Source organism: Acinonyx jubatus, chromosome C2 (genome assembly GCF_027475565.1).
Source record: "Acinonyx jubatus isolate Ajub_Pintada_27869175 chromosome C2, VMU_Ajub_asm_v1.0, whole genome shotgun sequence".
Taxonomy (NCBI): domain Eukaryota; kingdom Metazoa; phylum Chordata; class Mammalia; order Carnivora; family Felidae; genus Acinonyx; species Acinonyx jubatus.
Window position 1 is genome coordinate 131364260 of NC_069384.1, and position 21711 is coordinate 131385970.

The 21711-nt window shown below is 42.3% G+C and overlaps 2 protein-coding genes across 9 annotated transcripts in view; one reads left to right on the forward strand and one right to left on the reverse strand.

The window, feature by feature from the left end:
- Nucleotides 1-151: 151 nt before the first annotated feature.
- Nucleotides 152-7584, reverse strand: DPH3 (diphthamide biosynthesis 3). Its single transcript, XM_015068495.3, has 3 exons — nt 7326-7584; nt 6717-6791; nt 152-2590 (listed from the first exon to the last, which is right to left on the reverse strand). Exons 1-3 carry the CDS (start codon nt 7431-7433, stop codon nt 2525-2527), a joined length of 249 nt encoding a protein of 82 aa, XP_014923981.1. The 5' UTR covers nt 7434-7584; the 3' UTR covers nt 152-2524.
- A 197-nt stretch (nt 7585-7781) lies between these two features.
- OXNAD1 (oxidoreductase NAD binding domain containing 1) overlaps nt 7782-21711 on the forward strand; it is a 40673-nt gene continuing 26743 nt past the window's right edge. For 2 of the 8 annotated variants that reach the window (XM_015068491.3, XM_015068493.3), the window contains exons 1-3: nt 7782-8132; nt 13464-13615; nt 15414-15540. In XM_015068491.3, the coding sequence (XP_014923977.1) occupies nt 15427-15540 (114 nt within the window). In that variant the 5' untranslated portion in view covers nt 7782-8132; nt 13464-13615; nt 15414-15426. Of the gene's footprint in view, nt 8133-13463; nt 13616-15413; nt 15541-15816; nt 15881-16765; nt 16969-21711 lie in introns of those variants that run through there. The other 6 variants (XM_015068487.3, XM_015068488.3, XM_015068490.3 and 3 more) reach the window with 6 other exon arrangements.

Sequence of the window (21711 nt, forward strand, 5' to 3'; positions counted from 1 at the left end):
TCCCATTTAAAAACTCTACCATCCATACAAGAAACTTACTTAAAATTTCCCGAAGCAGGTGAAGGCTTCTTTCTACCTCATAGAAAATGGTATCAAAACCTTTTAATACAAAATGTTGGTGTTTAGGGGAAGAAAGCTACATGAAAACAAATGGATTTGAATTATGACTTTATTTAGTATCCTGATAATAAATTAATATGCACAGCAATCAAAAGCATTGGGCGCTTTCCCTAAAGTGGTTCTGGAGGTGTACACGAAGATATATGCAGAATCCTTTAAATAGCCGACTCTATTTTCAAACTCTGAAGTGTGGTAACATTAAGTTACTAAAGAAGCATGGGGTCTCCTTCTCTAATAGTTCATGATTTAGTTCTGAGTTTATAAAGGTTTCAATGACCATTTCAGCTCCCGCAAGCGATGAAGGCTGAAGTTCTAGTACTGACAGTTTAGAAATCACCCGATCTGGTCTCCTAATTGTAGAAGTGACAAATCCACTGCAAAGACTACAAAGCTAGTAAGAGACAGCCTAGATTACAAATCAGTTCTCAGAAGTGGTCTGAAAGGTCTGGTAAAGTCCACAAGGCACATAGCATCACAAAGAACTCTAGTCATACCCCAAAGGCCCTTGTGTTACTTTCTGCTTAACATAGGATTAAACCTTGTTCTTTTGCAGTTAACAAATTCTGGAAACAGAATCACTCCCATCACTGCAGATTATCATTGATCACTGACTGCCAGTGCACTTTTTCTCTCCTGGGATGTTTGGACTTGGGAACTTTTATTCCTTCTATGTTCACAGTAGACCTACATCAGGGGTGCCTGTTCCTGTCTGAAATTCATCATCAGCTGAAGGAGTTAATATTGGGATTTACAAAACCATCAAATCCGAGCATGAGACAGTTCATTTCTCTTTAGAGTTAATTCCCAGCAGTCAGCATATAACATGCTCTCATCTAAGTTGCCATTGGCTCAAATTCACTGGCGGATTCTTCTGGGGCATCAGTGTGTCCCTGAACAGCAGTGAGACTTCTCATTCCGTGAATATGTTATATAATACCATATAATGTACTATGCACTTCTGGCATACAATGTTTGGTGATTTAACGTAACAGCTGCACATAACCATGCTTTTGCAAGGTGTTTTTTTGTGGGTTTTTTGTTTTGTTTTTTAAAAAGGCCACTTAGTTGTTTTAATTTAAACCCTTGGCGAGTGTGTGAAGCACACGTATCAACCAGCGACAGACTGGTCATGTTCTGGCAAGCTATTTTTTTCCAATTGCGGGAAACGTTCCCATCCAAAACAACCTGCCGGACATCAGTGAATTTTTAAACTTTATAAACACATAGGAAAATTGTGCATATAAAAGAAAATCTTGAATTTTCGTGTAAGCGATTCTGATTTCTGGCTACTACACTGTAGCAAAGGAAGTCTGATAGCCTGTCTTTATAAATTCTTTTTACACTTCTAAGAATGCACGTCTGGTTCAGGTACAGCTTATAACCACTTGTTAGATGCATCCCCAGGGACGTATTTATTTAGAGTCGGCATCTCATCTTCAAGTTCATCCTCGGCAAACCAAGAGTTGCTGTAGAAGCTTTGCCTTTTAGGGGCAGTGAGTCGATTTTGAGGTAACGCTGAAAGCACTGTTGCCAGCTGCAAGGCCTTGACACGAACCCCTATCTCGAAAGCAATTTCATTAGCCTGATCTAAAAACAAACAAGACCCAGATACGCAGTTATTACCTGCTCTGACCTGGCAAAACCATTCAAGCATTTAATTTATAAGTTGGCAAGTTTCCCTCCTCTCATTCTGCTACCAATTTCATTCCTTCGGCTGCTTTTCTTTTTGTCTTGTCCCAATGTTCGAGGAACATGCGGAAGATTGATAAGGAAACGCCAGATTCTTTGACCATTTCACTTTTTGACTTTTCTTTCTTACTCACTTTTTGCTCTGGAAAAAGGGTGAGCTCAGTATATTTTCTAATTCCACGAGCAGAACTCCATGTAGGAAGTATAATGGAAGTGGCATGCTGAACAGAACATGAACATTCTAATGAATGCAAGACTGAGAAGTGGGAACTGAAAGTGCATGTGGACAAAGCAGCTAATTTGAGTTTAGAACAGCAAAGTTGATGTCCGATTTCAAAGAAAGGGCTAATTTTAATCATCTTAATAACTAAACCAAAAATATAATCCCCCCTTTTATTAAGGAATCCTAATGACTTTGAGGTAGATGATGCTGTGATCGGATAAGGAAGAAAACAGGTGTGAGACACAAAATTCACATGGAAAATTAACAACACATCCAATTCAAAGTTCTAAGCACAAAATCCAGGCATGTCGTGTCGTGCATTTGCTTCTTTAATTGGAGATGAACTTGGCAGCCAAAGGCAAGGATCCACGCTCTAATGGAAGAGCCAACTACAGAATGGTTGTCCTCAGGAAGAAGCCAGTAACTTTGCATTTGATTTTTCCAGCCTGGCTCATTCCCAAATGTTCAGCATTTGGATTCCTAAAATCTTCTTCAGCATTTAACTAATTCTTTGTGAGTGGAAGGGGCTGGGACTGTTTCTCCACACATAAACTGATCCTAAGACAGAACAAGTAATTACATTAATCATCGAGTGTGTCACAAATGCATCAATATTAGACTTTCGTTTTGTTGCAGAATCAATCGAGCTGTTCGTTTTTATTTTGATTTGTTTTAAAGTTTATTTATTTATTTTTTAGTAATTTCCACACCTAACGTGGGGCTTGGACTCACAACCTCAAGATCAAGAGTTACACGCTCTTTCGACTTGAGTCAGCGAGGCACCCCACAGCTGTTAGTTTTTCATTGCTGTATCACTTCATCCTTGTTCAGAGTCAGTGTCGGCACCAAAATTATCATCTTAAAGGTGCTTCAGTTTTTAGTCCTGAACTCACACTTAATTCAAAGCAGCTTATCTGAGAAACAAGCATGCCCACCCCCTTCACCACAGAGCATCCACTTGTCAGAAATCACATTTATAAACACATGTCACACCTTTTAAGTTTCTGTATTAATTACTACACTATAACTTCCCAAATTCAATATGTGGTCATTCAAATGCCTATCCTCTTCAAGGTAATTACTTTTTTTTTTAAGTCTATTTATTTATTAAAAAAATTTTTTTTCAACGTTTATTTATTTTTGAGAGACAGAGACAGAGCGTGAGCAGGGAATGGGCAGAAAGAGGGAGATACAGAATCCAAAGCAGGCTCCAGGCTCTCAGCCATCAGCACAGAGCCCAACGCGGGGCTCGAACCCATGGACGGTGAGATCATGACCTGAGCTGAAGTCAGACACTTAACAGACTGAGCCACCCAGGTGCCACTTTTTAAGTCTATTTATTAAGTTTTGAGAGAGAGAGAGAGAGAGAGAGAGAGAGAGAGAGAGAGAGAGAGAGAGGGAGCACACACACAAGTGGGGGAGGGGCAAAGAGAGAGGGAGACACAGAATCCGAAACAGGCTCCAGGCTCTGAGCTGTCAGCACATAGCCCGCTGCGGGGCTCAAACCCAGGAACCGTGAGATCATAACCTGAGTGGAAGTCAAACGCACAACCGACTGAGCCACCCAGGCGCCCCAAGGTAATTACTTCTTCCAGCTAAAAGAGATTGCTCTTTATGCATTTCCCCACACAGATAATCTGCAGTGTCAGCTATGTTGTAAATGCATTTCAATCTCTGATTAGTTATCCTGGCTCATGTCAGCTACAAGAAACCTCTGCCTTCCAGGTTACCCCTCATCTCCTGTAGTCTGATCCCCAGCAGGGTCAGCCTGTATCGTGTCATCGCTCTCTCACTCCTGCCCAGCACCTAGCACCTCCTCTCCGACCCCAACTTGCTGTTTGAAATTTATGGTCTGTGACCAGCACATTGCTCCATATTCTCAACCCCTTCTTTAAAACATAACCACGTCTTCCTGCTTTAATACAGTGGTTCTCAAGAGGTGGTAGGAAGGGCGTGCTGATTTTGTCTCCAGGGGGCATCTGGCAATATTTGGGAGACATTCGGGGGACGTGCTCCTGGCATCAAATGAGCAGAGGCCAGGGATGCTACTAAACACCCTACAGCTCTGTACAACGGTTATTCAGCTCCAAATGACCCTAATGCTGGGTTCGAGAACAGGCCATCCCCTAAGGGCACCGTTTCCCCTATAGCCTCGCAAGTGGTGGTGCTGTGTTCCCTCAGAGCACCGGTACCACAGAAACTGGAGGAGGGACTGGTTGCTCTTTCTGCCACTGCTCTCCTTCCCTCTCTACAACCCACCAACTTTGACTCTTAAGTCACACGATGTATCGTCGCTGCTCCTCTGTTTTCTGGACCTACTTCAAAGTCCACAGTCAATTATCACAATCCCTCTTCCCTCACTCCCTCCTACCTACTTGACAAAACCACAACCATGGTTAAATCTAACTTCCTGTGTCTACATTCACCCATGTAGCTGAATGTCTACCACCCTAAACCCTCTCCTGATCCTCTATCACCACCAGTTACTGCCCCATGTCTCTGCTCCCCTTTGCAGCAAATCGTTGAAAGAAAAGTCTACTCTTGCTGCTTCCTATTCTTCTCATTCTCTCCAAGAAGTTTTCCACCAATCGGGCTCTGTCTCCATTACTCCATCAACACTGCTCTCACCACCGTCACAAATGGCCTCCCTGTTAAAGCCAATGGTTGACTGTCAGTTCGCTCTCAGTGGCATCTGACAAGGGTGTTCCCTTCCTCCACCTTTTCTCATCTGGCTTCCAGGATATGAGACCGGTAGTTTTCCTCCTTCAGGCAACTCTGCTGTTTCCTTGCTTCCCGTCCTGACCTTTTAACGTTGGGAGGGGTCCGAGCTGAGTCCTTTCTTTTGTCCATCTCTATCTGTATTCACAGCCCTGGTCATCTCATCCAGTCTCAAGGCTCTAAACACTATCTGTGTGCTGGTAACTCCAAAATTTACAGCACCAGCTGATCTCTCTCTCTCTCTTTGAACTCCAGACTTGCACATCAAATTGCATTTTCACTTGCTCTCCACTTGGATCAAAAGTAGACCTCCTAAACTTAGTACCTCCAGCTCCGGTCCCTATACCTGCAGACACCTCCCCGTCAGTTGGCGGTAAATCCAACCTTCTAGTTACGAAGGCCACAAATGTGGAAATCATCTTTGATTCCTCTTATATCCTATACCCAATCAGTAAAAAAAGAATCGTTATCCTTTAAAATGTATCCAGAATCCAACCACCTCTCATGATCTCCTCTGCCACAGCCTGGTCCGAGCCACCCATCTTCTCCTCTTGGTTCGTCTACCAGCCTCCTGTTACCCTTGCTATATCCTAACGCCTATCCTTGCTGCCTCCCAGTCTACTCTGAACACAACAGCCAGAATCACTGTCTTTTCACTTAAGCTGTATCATAGCGCTCCTTTGTCTGAGAATCCTCCATTGGTCCCCTGTGTCATTCACAGCAAAAGCAAAAGTCCTTAAAGTAGCCCATAAACACCTTTGTGATCGCCCCACTCCACTAATTTCACCTTGGGCTGCTCTCTCACCCTCATCTACTCTGCTCTGGTCACACTTGCTGTTCCTCAATAAAAACAGACCTGTTCCTGCCTTAGGGCCTGTCCACTGCAAGCTCCCTTTGCTGGACTGCTGTTATCCCCCAGGGCTCAATCCCTCACCTCTTTCAAGCTTTGCTCAATAAGGCCTCTCTCAGGAAGGTCTGCCCTGACCACCCTATTTAAAATTGCAACCTCCTCTCATACAAACACTCCTTCTCTCCCTTACTCTGTTCTCTTTTTGTTCCAGAACACATTTTAATATAGGAATAAATCTGTAAGCTTCCAAATTATAGCCTGCTTCTCTCATGAGACTAAGTGCCTTGTTCTCACCTTCCCTATACTCATTTTAGAGTTTATTCTTAAGAATGTTAAGCTATTATATGTCAATTATATCTCCCTCCCACCACCACCAAAAAAAAAAAAAAAAAAAGGAAAAATGAAACAATGTCAAACTTCTTACTTAAGACTCCATTCCAAGTACAGACCAAAGTTGGGGTAGGGGTGGGCAATAAGAACATTTCTTTTCTTTTTTTTAAAAAAATTTTTTAATGTTTATTTATTTTTGAGAGAGAGAGAGACAGAGAGCAAGCAGGGGAGGAGCAGAGAGAGAGAGGGAGACACAGAATCTGAAGCAGGCTCCAGTCTCTGAACTGTCAGCACAGAGCTCGACGCGGGGCTCCAGCTCACAAACCGTGAGATCATGACCTGAGCCAAAGATGGACGCTTAACCAACTGAGCTGCCCAGGCGCCCCAGAACATTTGTTTTCTATTGTCAATATCCTTGAGTGAAAAACAGTAAGACAAAGACCAAAATGAAACTGTAAAATTGCAGCTATGACATGATAATGCAGAGTTTTATATGTATAAGCCAGGGAAGAAACACTATACAATTGTTCCCTCCAAAATAAGTCTAGGAGCTCTCAACAATTTTAATTACTTAGTAAATAAAGGAGGAATACAGGTTGTCAATCTTTATGATTATTTTTCTATTTAATGTGTAATCAATAATTTTCATTAGCTACGCAGTTTTCTTTATTGCCTTCTCCAAAGCTAAAATGAGTTACCTGCACTTACATATCACAGACTGCTCTAGGTCCTTGCCTTCCAACCACTTCCCCCCACCCCCGCACCTTTTAAAATTCGACGACTTACCTTGTCATAAATTACTTTTATAATGAGAGAGCAGCTAGGACACGTTGCCACGTCTTCCCCATTTTCCAAATCTTCCTATAACAAAATCAAACACCGTACGGTATTGTCTTCCCTTTGCGATCTCCTCCTCCCAAACTCTTTCCACCCTTACGGTCAAGCTCCTTTGTGGCTCGTCTCCCGACAAGGTATGTGAGGGCCAAAAAGGCCTGCCGAGAGAGATATCAACTCTATTTCTCCCGCGAAGCGCTACTTGAAAATACCCGGGAAGGTTAGCCAAGATTCAGTCGCCTCCAAACCCCTGGGAAGACTTAAAAAAAAACGCGTCCCTTCCTCCCAAAAGAACTGGGATCCTAAATGGAGGAGGATGGCAACATAGCAGCTGCCCGCCATCCGACCTTTCCCACCTCCACCTTCCAGCCCTCCGCCTGACTAAAGGCCAGAACGATGTGCCACGGTCAAATCAGGGTATCAACTTTACGGCGACTCAGAGACAGGGCAAAAAGGGCGTGGAAAATTGTGAGATGCAAGGTGACGGGACCGCGGAAAGAACGTAGCAAGAGCGAAAACGCGCCTGCTCCGACGAGTCGCCGGGAGGGGCCCTGAAGTTACCTTGGTAATGCAGAAGTTATCCCCACACGGGCAGGGGTAGAAATACGTCTCCGAGTCTTCATCATATTGGAAGTCCTCGATCTCCACCTCGTCGTGAAACACGGCCATTGTCACTGGGGTCGGCAGATGCCTGTCGTCCCCGCCAGCCGACACTGCCCCGGGACGGTCTAATTTCTCCCGCGCGGGCCCCAGCCGGGTGTTTTCAGCGGGCACCGGCTCAGGAACTATCGCTTCCGGCGCATACACAAAGACGCAACGCCGGCTTTCGAGGCCAAATGGGTGACCCGGTTGCGGTCACCATGGAGATGGCTGAGCTAGGGGGCGGAGACCCTGGATGAGGGCGCCAGCTGCTAGGTGGTGTGCTCACCGCGCCGGCTGTCGGAGGCACCGACCAATAAAATGTGGGGATCGCTTGCGCCGCTCTGACGCGTCGTCTGGGACACCGGAAGTTGTCTCGCGCGGGTGGTGGAGCTCTGGCAGGTCTTCGAGCGAAGTCCCCGCGGCGCCGGAGGCGCGGAGGCCCTTTACTGCGGCTGCCGTCCTAGCTCAAGTCCGCCGGGTTTAGAGAGGCCTGGGCCTTAGTCTGCGGAATTGGTGGCATCCCCCCGGCCTTCAACGCCCTTGGGGAGAGGAGGGCGCTCCTCTGCTAGGTCTCAGGCGGCGGCAGGAGCAGCTCTGCCTCCTGGACCTCCCTTCCTGCCTCTCCGGTGACGGACGAAAAGTCCACTTGGAATTTTGATTCACCGAGTGACCTTGAGCCCAGGGCGACGCCTACTTTGTAGTTCCTGGCTGCGCTCGGCCATTCAGGTACATCCCCGCCTCTCTCCCTTAATCCAGATTATTTTCAAATGCCCTAAATTGTGTTGAGAGGACCACGGCCGGGGAGGCAGGCTGAGTTCTAGTCCTATGTTTGCCAAGCATGTGTCATTATTAATGACAATGACTTGTAATAATAGTAATGACACCACCTTTTATTATTGGGAGTTTGCTATATACCAAGTATTGCACTAAGTATGATTCTTATATCAACCCTGGGAGTTTAGATGTTACTCCGTATTATTGATGTTCAGACTAAGATAACAGAGTTGGATATCTTGACCAAAACCACCTGTCTAGGAAATGAAGGCCCTGTCTGTCCACAAAGCCTCCGAACAAAGTATTTAATTTATTTGAACCAGGTTTCTTTTTTGTCAAAGGAATGTTATTTGCAGACAGAGTTATCACCCTGAGACCTCTGTATACATTAAAGTGAAATGCAAATAAAAGGTGCTTTGTTTTGAAGGCAGTGCTAGTGCCTGTTTTAGTGCAAGGAGATTCCATGGGAGGTACCCCTCCATCACTCCACATTTATTCAAAGTTAGGAATGCAATGCAGTGAAAACGGCACTTTGAGAAATAGATGTGGGGTCAGAATCTGACTGTTGGGAACTTGCTCTGGGAGCTGGATATTTACATTCATTGAGCCTTATTTTGCCTTCTGACTAAAAAGCGGTTGGGTTAGAGATGATTTACAAGATTGCGTTCAGATCTCACATTCCACTTTTGCACGGAAGTTACCCGTTTTACTTGGTTAGCAATTATTTATACCATATTTCATTTATATTTACATGGTATGTTGAGGGTAACACTTGCACACACACACATTCCTATGCTTATTTATATATACATACTCAAAGGTTTGCATGAAGTTACCAATTTTGTGCACACTGAGGTGTAGCTCCACATGGTTTAGCTCTTTTAAGTCTTGAAAAGGAGTCTGGGAGAAAATCAGTAAGTTACATAAAAGTTGGTAGAAGGTTATCTCGAAGGCCTCATATTAGCATAATTGGAGACCTACCCAGCAGTTAGGAAACACTTGTTAAATTAAGTGGGATGATTCTGGAGTGACTGGGCAAAGGAGAAATCCCAGCAAAGCCCACCCAGCTCCATGGCTGCTCCTTGTATCTCTGTAGACACATATACTTCCCACGTAGTATCTTGGAGACAGGAGGACAAGAGACAGTCTTCCAGGGTCTGTTCACTAGTCCCAGTGATCATTTTGAGGTTGGGAACCATCGTTAGTTCTTCAGTGCTTCTCAGCATAAGTACCTACAAATTAAAGATGAGCCATTTTTGAATGTGCAGAAATGGGTGCATTCATATTTGGTTTTTGGAAGTCTGAATTGGTAGGCCTTTTAGAAAGCAGTTTGGACCTAGCAAAAACAATTTGCCGGGGAATTTTAAAGTTTGAGGTCAGTAGCCTAACAGTTACAGGAGTTGTTGGGTAATATATATATATATTTTATGTATAATTTCTTTGTAACTTTCCAACTTTTTTTGAGTTTGTATTACCTAAAATGGAAAAAGAAAAACTAGTGAACTACTTATTAATTATAATGAACACTATTTGTCAGGCACTATTATCAAATGGTTTGTGTGCATGAGGTCATTAAAGAAGCCCAGTGAGGTGTAGGTATATTAATCCCATTATCAACACTGGGAAACTTGTTTAGGGGCTGAAGAGCTTGCCTAAGGAGGCAAAGCTGGTAAGTGGCGGTAAATTGTGGTGAGAACTCCGATCTGTCAGTCTCCAGAACCTAGGCTCTTAATGAACTTTGATGTTGTCTGTGATAGGGTGGCATTGAAGCAGAGCTGGATGAAACCTACAGCCCTGGAGCTCAGAGGTTTTCTGCCAGAGCAGTGCTGGTTTCCTTGAGACCTAGATTTGGGAGTCTCCTTGGCTTCCTATACTGTTGTCATCCTGCCAGCTGTTGGCCATATGCCTTGTCTGGCCAGCAGCGGTTCCCTGTATGGTTCTGCCCAGTTTTGAGTTCATACTGTGCTGAAGAAAGTAAAACCATAACCACACGTGTAATGCAGTTGTTTTTTTTTTTAACCCCACCCAGCATCTCTCAATAAAACATTACAATGACTACTAAACTTTTATTCCTGAAAGGGAATGGAAATGTTCTGTAATGAGACATTTTTGGACCTTGGGAGTGTGACAAAAGCAGACTTACTAGTTGCTATAGGATCATTTGCAATCACAAACTTAGAAATTAAAAAAGTTGTTTAAATCATAAAATGTTAACACTGCTGGTCTGGAAAATAATATTGGCCAAAATTCTCAGCATATGATCGAATTTAGAACTAGTTTATAATTCTGAATAGCACCTGGGTGTTGTGTATCAGGCTGAGGCGAGTTTATTGGCGGTATCAAACCGATAACCTCTCTAGGTTGTTATGCAGGGAGGAGAGGGCAGGGGTTAATGGAATTGAGTTGCTTTTTAGTAACTCTTGCTTGCCAGGTACTTGCATAGACATTTGTTCCTTCCAGCAATCCAGTGAAGTGCTATTGGCATTTGATTTCAAAATGTTAAGATGTGACTGGCCCTAGATGAAAAAGTAGGAAGGAGTCAGGCCTGAACGCATTTCCACCGATTTCAGGTCAAGCACTCTCGTAACTCGTGAACCACTAGAGTTCACTTACCAAATGCCAAATGCTGGGAGTCGCTTTGATTCCTTAATGACACTTAGGATTCTGAATCAACGGGTGCTATGATAGTTCTGTGAATTTACTTTATTTCAGTGTATGAATGCTCTTAGAGTGGTTCTTTTTTTTTTTTTTTCCTCTCTTTTTTAACTACTCCCAGACCTCATCCAATCTGTTAGCAAGTCATAGGGCTCTATTTCCAAAATAGGCTCTCTGTTTTTCTACTTCTGCCATCTCATAGCTTTATCCTGCTCTCTTCTTAGACTGGAGCCTTAAAACTGGGGACTCTTGGCCTTCTGTGATCCATTGTTTACATAGTAGTTTGAATGGTCCTTTACTATAAATGTAAATTAGGTCTTTCAGTCAATGTAAATTAGATCCTTTAATGTAAACCTTTCCTGGCTTATTCAGACCCTTCAGTTGCTTCCCATTGTCCTTGGAATAAAGGTCATACTCTTTCCATGGTCTGATGTCACCTGGCAAGTGTCTACCTGCTGGACTTCCTCTCTTGTCACTGTCACCTAGCTCCCTGCTCTCCAGTCACACTGGCTGTGGTTCCTGTAACACAGTAGGCTTGTTTCTGTGATCAGACCTCTGCTTGGTGGCTCTGCCCTTGCTGTCTGCTCGGCTGTCTCTTCTTCATCAGTCGGGTCTCAGTTCACATGTCTCTCGAGAGGGACCTTTCCTGATACTCCCCCACTTATTTCCTTTATCATACTCATTGTAATCTATATTTGTCTCATTAATTTTCTGTTTATTATTATTGATTGGACACACTAATAAAACTTCATGACGAGAAGGGCTTGGTGTCTGGTTCTTTTTTTTTTTAAGTTTATTTATTTATTTTGAGGGGTGAATGAGTGGGGGTCCCCCACTTATTTCCTTTATCATACTCATTGTAATCTATATTTGTCTCATTAATTATGTGTTTATTATTATTGATTGGACACACTAATAAAACTTCATGACGAGAAGGGCTTGGTGTCTGGTTCTTTTTTTTTTTTTAAGTTTATTTATTTATTTTGAGGGGTGAATGAGTGGGGGAGGGGCAGAGAGAAAGGAGGACAGAGGATCCCAAGTGGGCTCTGTGCTAACAGCAGAGAGCCCGATGTAGGGCCCAAACTCAAGAACCACAAGATCATGACCTGAGCTGAAGTCTGACGCTTAACTGACTGAGCCACCCAGGCGCCCTGTGTCTGGTTCTTTATTGTGTCTCCACGGTGTAGAATAGTGTCTGACATCCCGGCAATTCTTAAACAGAGTGTACTTACTGAACCAGTATAGTTCATTTTAAATCGTAAGCTTAATCTGTTGCCTGCAGTAATTTTTTTTACTGTATAAGTGGTTATGTTTTATTTGGCATTTATGAGAATTTTCTGTTTCAGAAATAGAGTTGATTAAGAATTTTTTGGTTGAGGTAAGGCCTATGAGAATAGAAACATTGATGAAGTATTTCTTTGTATCATTTTATTTATTTATTTATTTTTTCAACGTTTATTTATTTTTGGGACAGAGAGAGACAGAGCATGAACGGGGGAGGGGCAGAGAGAGAGGGAGACACAGAATCGGAAACAGGCTCCAGGCTCTGAGCCATCAGCCCAGAGCCTGACGCGGGGCTCGAACTCACGGACCGCGAGATCGTGACCTGGCTGAAGTCGGACGCTTAACCGACTGCGCCACCCAGGCGCCCCTCTTTGTATCATTTTAGAAAATCCTTAATGTATGTTAATTTTCAAGAGGTAATTAAATATTTACATTGAGTATATGAAACCATTGGATGTATGTCAAAAAGTGGGTAGGTTTTGGTTTTTATTTTTATTACCTTACTGCTTTGGGAAGCTTTTTGAACACAATTGATAAAAAATACCCTTTATATGTCAGTAGATGGCACCCTTGGTCATGGTTACTAGCATTAAAAAATAAGATTTTAGAATTTTAGAGAGAACAACTTTTAAAAATTAACATTCCTTTATTTTCTTTTTTTTTAAGTTTATTTACTTTGAGAGCGCAAGTGGGGGAGGGGCAGAGAGAGAGAGAGAATCCCAAGCAGGCTCTGCACTGACAGCACGGAGCCTGATTCCTGGCTCAATCTCACAAACCATGAGACCATGACCTGAGCTGAAATCCAGAGTTGGATGGATGCTTAACTGACTGAGCCATCCAGGTGCCCCCATTTCCTTATTTTCAAGTTCAGTTGAGTAGACCCTTTAAACAGCATAATGACCAAAAGGCATATCTTAATTGAGGACAATTTATTTTAGCAATAGTTGTCTAAAGCACTGAGCCAGAACAGAACAGTGTTACCATATTAACTATGTATCAGTTAAATTTTATCAGGGGACTTGGCCTTCAGTGACATGTAACTGAAGTTACATGTTACATGAACTGACATGTAACCAGCCTTTGGTCTGGTGTTTCATGGGGTGGATATCCTAAGTATCAAGAGTTAAAGACAGGCCAAGGAAGCTGAAAAAAGGAAGCAATAAGAGAAAAAAATCAGAAAAGTGGAAACCCAAGGAGGAAGAATTGATGGATAGGAGGTAGCTGAGCGCAGACTTGCTGTGAGGTGATGCTTGCTGATTATAATGAGCCTTTCCTTTTGCAGCTAAGACTGCCTTTTAACAGTTTCCAGAACTTGGTTCTTACATGTTGTCTCTGCCATTGCAGGAACTTTGTGAGAATTTCAGTATATGGAAACACCATCCTTGTTCCAACTGGTGTATATCCAAAGGTCTCAGTATAATACCAGGACCAAAGTGTTACATGTCAGTCAGCCAGCCACATACTTAATGACTTCTAAAATCTCATGGACTTCTAAAGTAAGTTTCACCTTCTTTCTTTCAACAATGACTGCACCATTTTAGGTTTAGCACATTCAGAGGAGAGAGACTACATTTAGTAGTCTTACGTGAGATGAAAGGCCTTATGCTTCTTTCATTTACTAGAGAGAAAAATGGTGAGTAGCATGTTTATATCCACAGTGATGCCACAAGGTACTGTGGCAGGAAGTTGGTCTTTTAGCTTTTTTAAAGACTAGTTAGAAAGTAGTGCATTTTGATATGACTTGGTTTTTACTGACTTATATCATCCCTTGATTATTTACTGTTATTTCTTTTCTGTCTCTATTTTCTAAAATGTAAGCTCTCTAAGAAAGTCTTTGTTTTGTTTATGTCTGTATCCCCAGTGCCTGCCACATAATGGACTCTTAATAAGTATTTGTCAGATGAAGGACTAACTTAACAAATGTGGAGTAGGAATGTAAGCACACACAGCTTGAATTTTTCTAACCCAAAATTTATTACAATTAATTTATATATAGTACCTTCCAAAGAGCTTAGAAAAAAGTGTTTACATACATTTTCGTATATTCTCTAACTAACATAGGACAAATATATATTGCGATATAACATGTTAAAAGGGACCACCGGAGGCAAAGAAATATTCAGAAATTTGCAGAGGATAGCAGAATGGTAGGAACCAAAAAAATAGATCATCTGACTCCTGATCCGTGCTGTTTTTTTGATAAGCCTATAGGTTTTTTAATTGCAATGTTGGATAATATTTCTGTTTTTTGTGTTTTATTGAAATATACAAACAGAAGTGCTTAAATCCTAGGAAGATAGCTTGATTAATTTTCAATGCTTTTTGTTTTTTTAAGAGCATTTCTAAGTTTGCAGCAAAATTGAGGAGTCAGTACAGAGATTTCCCACGTACTCCCTCCCTTCACACATGTGTAGCTTTCCCCATCATCAGTATCCCCCACCAGAGCAGCACATTTGTTAGAGTTGATGAACCTGCATTGACACATCATAATCCCCCCAGAGGCTGTAGTTTACAGCTCACTCTTGGTATTGTGTGTTCTGTGGATTTAGACAAATGGTGTCTATCACTACCACTATGGTATCGTGCAGAGTATCTTTAATACCCTAGAAATCTTCTGGGGTTTGATGACTTTTTACAAAATGAAAATACCCATGCAGTCAGCATTCAGATTAAGAAATAGCATGGTGATTATTACCTCCCCAAGGATAACTGCTAACTTGATTTCTGACTTGATAGATTAATTTAGTCTGTTTTTTGTACTTTATATGACTGGACTCACAGAATATGCTTTTCGGAGTTTGGTTTTCATTCTTTTCGTTCAGCGTGATATTAATGATACTCATCTATGTTACTGCACGTAGGCGTGATTTGTTTATTTTCATCGCTGTGAACCTCAGAAAATTTGCTCCTTGTACTTTATCTAGCAAGAAATGTTAAAGACTTCTGTGATGCTCTTTGAGAGGAATACAATTATTAGGCAGTTATAAAATCTAGTCTCCCATAATAGCATAAGATGAGTCACGTGAGGTTGGTTAGTGATTGTGGAAACTGATAGCAGGAATATTCGATGGCACCGCTGATTACATATGTCCGTACAGTGGAGATCAGTTGAATCAGCTCTAAATAGTGGCAGAAACTATGTCAGAGTAGAGTTAGGCCTTTAACATGTGTGCTGTTTTGTTAGAGCAGCACATAAAAGTACCAGCAAAAACCCAAACTCTTCTTCATTGGCCCCTAAGATAGTCTAATATTTCCCTGCTTTCTCAAAATGGTTTAACTTTCATGTTTACCCAGGAAGCACCATGGCATGTGCTGCTGTCGTAGTTCCTGGGTTGTTGCGAAGCTCTGTTGGCACCATCTGCACTCAGGCTGCTTCGCTGAGATTGACGTCCGGTGCTTTGCGCCACCTTACTCTCACAAGGTGAGTTTTTGGCCCTGGTGTCATTTGAGGTGATTCAAAGCCCTGACCTGTGGATGGCCGTGGGACTCCTGAAGGCACATCAGAACATCTGGCTCATATATGCATGCCTGTGGTAGACCGTTAAGCTTTAGTTAGACGTGCAGCTTTTCACCGACCACTTTCTAGGATCCATAATGTTACAGCGCATTTTGAACAGTCATGATGTTACGGGGGAAACTAATTTCATTATTTTTGTGAAGATAATACTTAATAATCTAATTTTACTTTCTATTAAAGCATAATGAAATCCAAAAGGAAAACTGATCACTTGGAGAGAACTGCAAATGTCATTCGACGGGAGGTTTGTATACTTGGGTGACGGCAAGTTTTTCGAGGCTTGGCAGTGCACCCGGTTACAACTGGCTCACAGGGAACGCCTCAATCCCTTTGAAGGACAATCCAGGAGAGTTTGTTATTTTTTTGTTCAGAACCTTTTCTGATAGGACATATGACATATTAAGTTTTCAAATTTTAATTCAAGTATAGTTAACACACAGTGTTACATTAGTTTAAGGTGTATAATGCAGTGATTTATTTTATTTTTTTAATACAGTTTATTGCCAAATTGGCTAACATACAGTGAATACAGTATGCTCTTGGTTTGGGGGGTAGATTCCTGTGATTCATCGCTTACATGCAACACCCAGTGCTCATCCTGAGTGCCCTCCTCAATGCCCATTGCCCATTTTCCCCTCTTCCTGGCCCCCCCCCCATCCACCCTCAGTTTGTTCTCAGTATTTAAGAGTCTCTATGGTTTGTCTCCCTCCCTCTCTGTTTGTAACTATTTTTTTTCCCTTTCCCTTCCCCCATGGTCTTCTGTTAAGTTTCTCAAGTTCCACATATGAGTGAAAACATATGGTATCTGTCTTTCTCTGACTGACTTATGTCACTTAGCATAATACTCTCCAGTTCCATCCACGTTGCTGCAAATGGCAGGATTTCATTCTTTCTCATCGCCAAGTTGTATCCCACTGTATATATAAACCACATCTTCTTTATCCTGAATGGATTAATTTTTGATGAAGGGAGTATGGCAGCAATTGAGGGACCTACCCTCACAGGTGTAATGTTTAGGGTTATATTTTAGAGATAGAACTTTAATAGCCTACAGTTTATGAGTAGCTTACTTCTTTTTTATTCTTCTTCCTGTTCTTTGTTGTTGTTGTTTCGGCACCGTGTCTCAAAGTCCTTGTACTTATCCCCACTTTAGAACAACTTATTTCATCAAAGGAGACAGCACTAACATCTGAGAAAGGAAGGTGGATGAGTTCTTGTTACCCTTGCCATGTGCAGATTTTTTCCCCACCATATTCAGACTCTAAAAAACTAATCTACCACCTGAAGGGGTGTCAAGGGCTGGGAAATAAAGGATCCTCACCCTTTACCTCAGTGAGTAACCCCATTTTCTTTTAAAAACATAAATTGGATATTTGATTTTGCTTTTTGAGTGAATCTTCACATATTTAGATATATTTATCTTAGTGTTGTAGTGTATTTAAGCTAGCAGTAAAAAAAAAAAACTTATATACTTCTCCAAACATTGTCACAGGGGCGCCCGGGTGGCTCAGTCAGTTGAGCGTCTGACTTCCGCTCGGGTCAGGATCTCACGGTTCGTGAGTTCGAGCCCCGCAGTGGGCTCTGTGCTGACAGCTCAGAGCCTGGAGCCTGCTTCAGATTCTGTGTCTCCCTCTCTCTCTGCCCCATTCCCACTCATGCTCTGTCTCTCTCTGTCTTAAAAATAAATAAAACATTAAAAAAAAAACATGGTCAGAAATTGCATTGTTGTAGGAATTTACATTTTTGGTATTAATAGTAGGATACTTTTGTTTTGGAGTGACTCATTTTATATTAAAAATAACATACACTTAGGGGGTGCCTGGGTGATTCAGTCCATTAAGTGTCCGACTTTGGCTCAGGTCATGATCTCGCAGTTTGTGACTTTTGAGCCCCATATCAGGCTCAGTGCTGACAGCTTAGAGCCTGCAGCCTGTTTTGGATTCTGTGTCTCCCTCTCTCTCTGCCCCTCCCCTGCTGGCGCTCTGTCTCTCTCTCTCAAAAATAAATAAACATTAGAAAAATAAAAAAAATAATAACATATCCATAGATATAACATGAAGCGGGATTCTAGAAATATTTAAGTTTAGACTCGAATATTTCCATAATTTTCAAAAAGATAAAATGCAAAGCAATAAGCTAATAAAAGGAGAAAAAAAAGGAGAGCGCTATCAGATTTACACTCCTAAAACTAATTTAACATGTGCACACGTATATTAACATTTATAATATGTATGTATATGCATATACACATATAAATTTGCAAAGAGAAGATTTATATAGCATAGCAAAGTAACAATTACTTGGCAATATGAGAATCCTCTACGAATATATCTGTGATTTAAAATGACAGTTTCCTTCTCATGTCTTCCTTCTCTCTAAAGATAAAAATCATCCTGGGGTATTTTTGTTTGTTGTAAGTATAAAATCTAATCGTTTCTTATATTTATGAGAATGTAACAATCTGAAGAAAAGGAAGGTGCTCTGTCCCTCTCCCCAAAAACCCATTTAACAAACACCAAAATGTTCTATAACCCTAAGAGAACAATTGTTCATTATAGATAGATTTATGGATCTGTAAAAATGAACTTTTCCCACTGATGATAAATATGAAAATACTTTTTTCTTTTTGGCTCGCTCAACACACAAAAATGCTCATTTTGTAAATGTGTGTGATTTGTTAGGATTTCTGTTTAAAAAGCGAAATCTTGGGGGCACCTGGGTGGCTCAGTTGGTTGAGCGTCTGACTTCGGCTCAGGTCATGATCTTGCAGTTTGTGAGTTTGAGCCCCATGTCGGGCTTGCTGCTGTCAGTGCAGAGCCCGCATTGGCTCCTCTGTCCCCCTCTCCCTCTGCCCCACCCCCGTTTGTGCTGTCCCCAAAATAATTAATTTTTTTTTTTTTTAAAGTGAGATCTTGCCAGTTTTGAAGAAAAAGCAGTTTATTTAACACGCTTGGACTACACTCTTTTCTGTTGTATTTTGAGGCAGGTAGAATTAGAACGTGGCTTGGTATACTTTATCTGTAAAGGGCCAGATAGTATTTTAGGCTTCATGGGCAATGTTGTCTTAGTTACCACTACAAAACTCTGCCTTTGTTGTATGAAATAGCCATATATGACATATAAACAAATCTGAGTGGCTGTATTCCAATAAAACAGTATTTACTAAAATACCCAAATTTGGCCTGTGGATCATAGTTTGCCAATCCCTGAAGTAGAGTAGCATTTCAGAATTTTACAGGACAAAGTTATTGAGACTGTCAGGGGTTATTTTGAGTGAAGTTTAAGAAAACCACACAAAGTTAATGTAAGCTCTAATAGAATGATTGCAAAGTTAAGAATTTTAATGCCCAGAAGTCAGAAAATGACAGGGGTCATTGCAACCATGGTATTACCTTGACAGAAGAACTTTCCAGTTGCAGCTCTTTTTTTGTTTGTTTCTGATTTCCTCTCCTCTCCTGAACAGAATGGAGGAGCTGGGAGGAGCTGGATAAAGCTAGATGGTGGCTGAGGTACAACTTCAGTGGGTATATGGTCAGCAAGGGCTCACCCCGATCCCTCCAGAGGATGGCTCCTAGCGGTAGAAGCAGGAGCCTGACCTTGGACTTGCCACAATGAACAGTACCTCAGGCTGGGTCAAAATGGAACGGGACCACCGTCTCATACCACTTTTGCCTTTAATTTGTACTGCAAGTATACTTTCTAGAAAGGAGCTCCCAGCATGCCACTTGCTCTTCACTTCAAGTCTGTGAGGTAGTCTCAGAACAGGATAGCATCTGCATTTGATGAAAGAGGAAGTGGAGCCTAGGAGATACGCTAGGGGCGGCTCCCTGGACCAGAGGGGAATTGAGCCCGTCTCTGACTCCTGGGCCAAAGGACCCTGCTGCCCCTCCTGGAGTGGGTAAAGAATGGAGCACTCACCCACCCAGAAATGTTTTTTCCTTCTTGGGCCTTGAGTTCCCTCCGTAGAACTTATTGAATGACCGTATTATGATGTTAATGCTTCTTATCTAAGGCTGTAAATGTAACCAGCCTGAGGTCATGCTGATGCAGGAAGCTGAGGTCTGAATCAGATGACATTTGACTGTGTTCAAGTGCACAGTTTTTTCTTAAGAATCAAAGAATAAGCAGCCTGGGTAACCTTGGAAATGTCAAGGGATAAGAGTAAGATTTTGTAATGCAGTAAGGATTGTGGAGGCGCGACTAAGATTTCACTGGAGGGGTCACTCCATGCTTGGCCTCTAGAAGGCTGGCTCACTGAGCAAGAGGGACTCTGTCTATCAATTTGATGGGAGAGTTTGGTAAGGAAAGAATTTTTAAAATCACGAATTCTTATGCACTTATTTGGTAATATGCAAGACACTAGACTAGGTTTTGGGGTTGCGGCCCTGAGCACGATACATAAAGCCCTTCACCTCAGATTCTTAGTGGGACTGTGCTCAGAAGAGACTGATTCTATGCACCTAATTGATTGTGGAAAAACCACGAATCCTTTTATAATTGTACTAGTTTTGCTTCTTTTAGAAGTGTAAGCCTTATCCAAAAATGCTTATGTGTGTCATTACCCTTTTGTTGACAAAGCACTCGATTATATCAGGTTGCTGCATGATTCTCACCAACCACCCCGGGAGGGAGGTGAAGGGATCCTTGCCCCCATTACCTGCACAGGTGAGGAAATTAAGACTTCAGTGACTTCGATGTGATGACCCTGATTCTTGATTTGCCTGGGCCAGCATCCTGTTTCACTCTCACAACTGCCCTGTTTTGGATGAAAATGACATTGTAGGCCTACATTTAAAGGACTGGCTTAAGTAAATGAAGGGCTCAGTCTCTGAACTCAGACCTTTGATAATCAAACTGTTTTTTCTTTCTACTACAGCAAAAATTGAGCCACACAATGGAAGATAAATTTCACATCTCCTCATCTCTGTTCCAAATTAAAACTTGACTTAAGTGTTACTGGATATAAGAAAGGAGAGATTGGGGCTGACATAGTGGTTAGTTAATAAAGTCAAATGGTTGGGCTCCTGGCACAAAGACCTTTGGGGGTCCTATGGTCCCTGTGTTGATTACTGAGCGTTGATAGTCTGCTTGACTTGTGATTTTGCTGAGGGTTGGGTTTGGGTGCGATGGGCTGCTTAGCTGGAGATCTGGACCGTGTCCTGAGTTTAACCCTTCCAATTCTCTGCTAGTCATCAGCTACACGTTTTGGGAAGAGCGTCTGCTGGAATGGCCTTCTTCAATTTGGGGGCATGGGAGTAGGCATCTCGTTAATATGCAATGTTTCTAACTGTTGGACACCTAATTTGCTGTGCTTGTCAGAGTCTGATAGAGACTCTTGTACAGATTATCCAGCCTAGGATGAGCAGTAGTTGGCATTCCAGCCCTACCACGCTGTCAGTTCTGACGGCAGAGCATGGTGGGGTGAAACCTCAGGCATCCGCCACTGAGAGGTAGCTGTGTGGCTTATAGGGGACCTGGGCTCTAGTCTTTTGGTGAAACTCCCAGGGAGCTATAGTCTGATGGCCCTGGCAGTAGGCCTGTGGCTCGTCAGGGTGCACGACTCACTCTATGAGTGGAAGCCTGCAAAGACAGAGGCTCCTTGGAGGAAGGCCCAGCTTAGCAGTGTTGGAGCCACAGTATCCAGCACAGCGCTGATGGAATAGGCACTCACTACACATTTGTTGAGTAGAGCAAACAAGTGTGAATCCCACTTCTGTGGTCGATTACCTGCACTGCCTTGGATGGGTCACTTTGTAAAGTCGGGATGGTGACGAACCCCACCTCAAGAGATGAAGTTGTGATGCAATGTGTACTGTAGGCACTGCCTGTATTGCTACTTTTTAGCGATGCCTAGAACTGGTTAATGTCTAAAATGTATAGTGTCAGTGCTCTTCACTGACACACTTTTGCTCAATAAATTAAGTCATCTAAAAGGCAAGGCTCTTTTCCATTACTCGCCATTATTTCCGTTATTCCATTATGCCATTATTATTATCCAATCAGCTGAAATAGATTTTATTTTAGGTCCAGCAGACATGTTTTGAGCGCCTGCTGTGTGCCCGGCCCTGTTCTAGG

Bases quoted from the DNA above. Each gene is read 5' to 3' on its own strand.
- DPH3 (XM_015068495.3), bottom strand. From the start codon at position 7,433: ATGGCCGTGTTTCACGACGAGGTGGAGATCGAGGACTTCCAATATGAT. The intron at 6,792-7,325 runs GTAACTTCAGGG...ATTTTGTTATAG, and splicing joins ATAACTTCTGCATTACCAAG to GAAGATTTGGAAAATGGGGA. The intron at 2,591-6,716 runs GTAAGTCGTCGA...GTTCTGTCTTAG, and splicing joins TAAAAGTAATTTATGACAAG to GATCAGTTTATGTGTGGAGA.